The sequence below is a fragment of the Plasmodium inui genome, assembly GCF_000524495.1.
Source record: "Plasmodium inui San Antonio 1 unplaced genomic scaffold supercont1.165, whole genome shotgun sequence".
NCBI lineage: Eukaryota > Apicomplexa > Aconoidasida > Haemosporida > Plasmodiidae > Plasmodium > Plasmodium inui.
This window is the reverse complement of record NW_008481999.1, coordinates 2,575-4,614: the sequence shown is the minus strand read 5'-3', so window position 1 is coordinate 4,614 and position 2,040 is coordinate 2,575. Positions and strand designations below refer to the sequence as shown.

The following is a 2,040-nucleotide window of genomic DNA, read 5'->3' as shown; positions in this document are numbered from 1 at the left end:
GTCCTTCTTTGCAAAGTGCAGGACGGAAGATGTGTAATTTGGAAGGGCATCAACATGCTCACATAACTGTGCTGAAATGAGATGTTTTTACAAGTCCTGTTAAGCCTCCTTTGAACCCAAAATGAGGGAAATATAAAGAAGTAAGATAAATTAGGATGGACTGAATGACTTTCTGCGATGACTCTTACATGTAAATATTACTAAAGAGTAATAGATCGCATAAGAAGCTTACTAATGGGAAAGAGGTATTTATAAGACGAAATAATAATTTCTCATTATTTAGTAATGATGTACGATAAGAAGATATAAATGAAGGGGAAGGCGACTCCATAATTATGTTGCGAATATATGGACTGTCTGGGAATCGTATTTAAGACAATCGACCGAATGAGCCATACATGTATCTTAAGTATTCATTAAGAAAATGTATTTGACCCTGACCTGTCCTTCTTTGTTTTCTTAAATTATAGTAGGTTGAAAGTATGTATATACCAGGGGGAAGTGTAACAGTTTGCAGAAATTTCAGTGAACATGAAACAAGGCAAGTTGTATGCGGAGAATTGTAGGAATTGTATGAATAGCCATAAGTATATGGAGGAGTAAAATAAGAGGACTCCCCGCAGCAGTGTAGCCTGGGTATATTCCCTGTAATATATCTAGGAAAGTCAAGATATCCACATTGTGTGACCGATGAAGTAAACTAAGATTTGTTCATGCAGGGTAACAATTTCTCTTCAGGTGTGTTGCACTGTATATACCGAAAGGTCATCTGTGATTGAAATGACTTTTGCAAATTTTATCATTATTCCTTATCATAAATTTCAGTCTGAACTTTTATTGAGGATGCAGAGTGATTAGGTAAGTCGTTTATATAAGTTCCCCTGAAATTGTAATATCCCCACTGGGACCTCATTAAGGTAGCCTTTGGTCCATCGGGCGATGCTGAGATTTCAGGTATCAGTCGATTCCTCATAATGATTCCTGTCTGAATCAACGTTCGATTCAGAATTTCTATAATTCCATAGACCGTGGAATGAACAGTTAGCACCTTTCCATTGATTCCGTCTGCTTATAATCTATATTTTGGAGGATGCGGCAAAACATGGAATCATTATCATTTCATGTATCCAATCCATGGTAATATGTAGAGGAAACTACGTAGGAATTGAAAGGATTCTTGGCTGATACAGCATCCACCAGTTTTCCGAGATGTTTATCAGGACTCCATTCACTAATTCGTTCTGCAGATTTTGTATAAGATGTGCCCTGGGGAGTCTTTATCTTCCTGTCCAGAATGACGTATTTGTGTGTAGAATAAGTGAAAGGAGTGAGCCCTTTGAGGAATATTGCGATAACTGTACGAACCATGTCATTCATATCCATGTGGGATTTGCATACATTTGCAGAGATATATGAATAGACTTTAAGTGGCACTTTTAACTTCCTGAGTGAATGTATTTTTTATATGGATCAACTTTAGTTACGCTGCAGAATCGACATACAAGATATACTACAGGGAAGAAGTTGTTAATAACACCTCTTATGACTAACTTGGTAATGGTATTCCTGAATATAAGCGGACTAAATAGTTGCGTGATTCCTGTGAAATAGAGAATAGCTTCACCTGTGTGTTGTGGGCGGTTCCCACAAGAGCAGCATCGGAGGAATTATTAGGGTTTTTTTCTTTTCTTTCTTTTCTGCTTTCTTCTTATTTTTTCTATTTTCTGATAATTTTTCCTCTTGTCCTTCCTGCTAGTTTCTTCCTTTTTTTATTGTTAATCATTTTATTTATTTTTTCCTTTTTCTTTCTTTGTATTTCCCTTTTTCCGATTTGTTTTTTATTTTCTGCTTTTCTTCTTTATTTAGTTCCTTATCTATTTTTTTCTCTTGAGAGGAATATAGATTCAGTTATTACTAATAGACAATGATGGCTATTCCTTATAACGTGGCTTCCGTTTAATTACTGCAACTAATACATTACACAATAAAGGGTATGACATGCTATGCGTTATGGTAGGAAAACTATGGTATTTTTCGTAC

General features: G+C 35.7%; 1 protein-coding gene across 1 annotated transcript; it reads right to left on the bottom strand.

Moving 5' to 3' along the window:
* Positions 1-950: 950 nt before the first annotated feature.
* C922_05755 (hypothetical protein) lies at positions 951-1,383 on the bottom strand (the record flags this gene model as incomplete). The annotated part of the gene is made up of 2 exons (XM_008821326.1): positions 951-1,076; positions 1,159-1,383. 2 exons carry the CDS (start codon positions 1,381-1,383, stop codon positions 951-953), a joined length of 351 nt encoding a protein of 116 aa, XP_008819548.1.
* Positions 1,384-2,040: the final 657 nt, after the last annotated feature.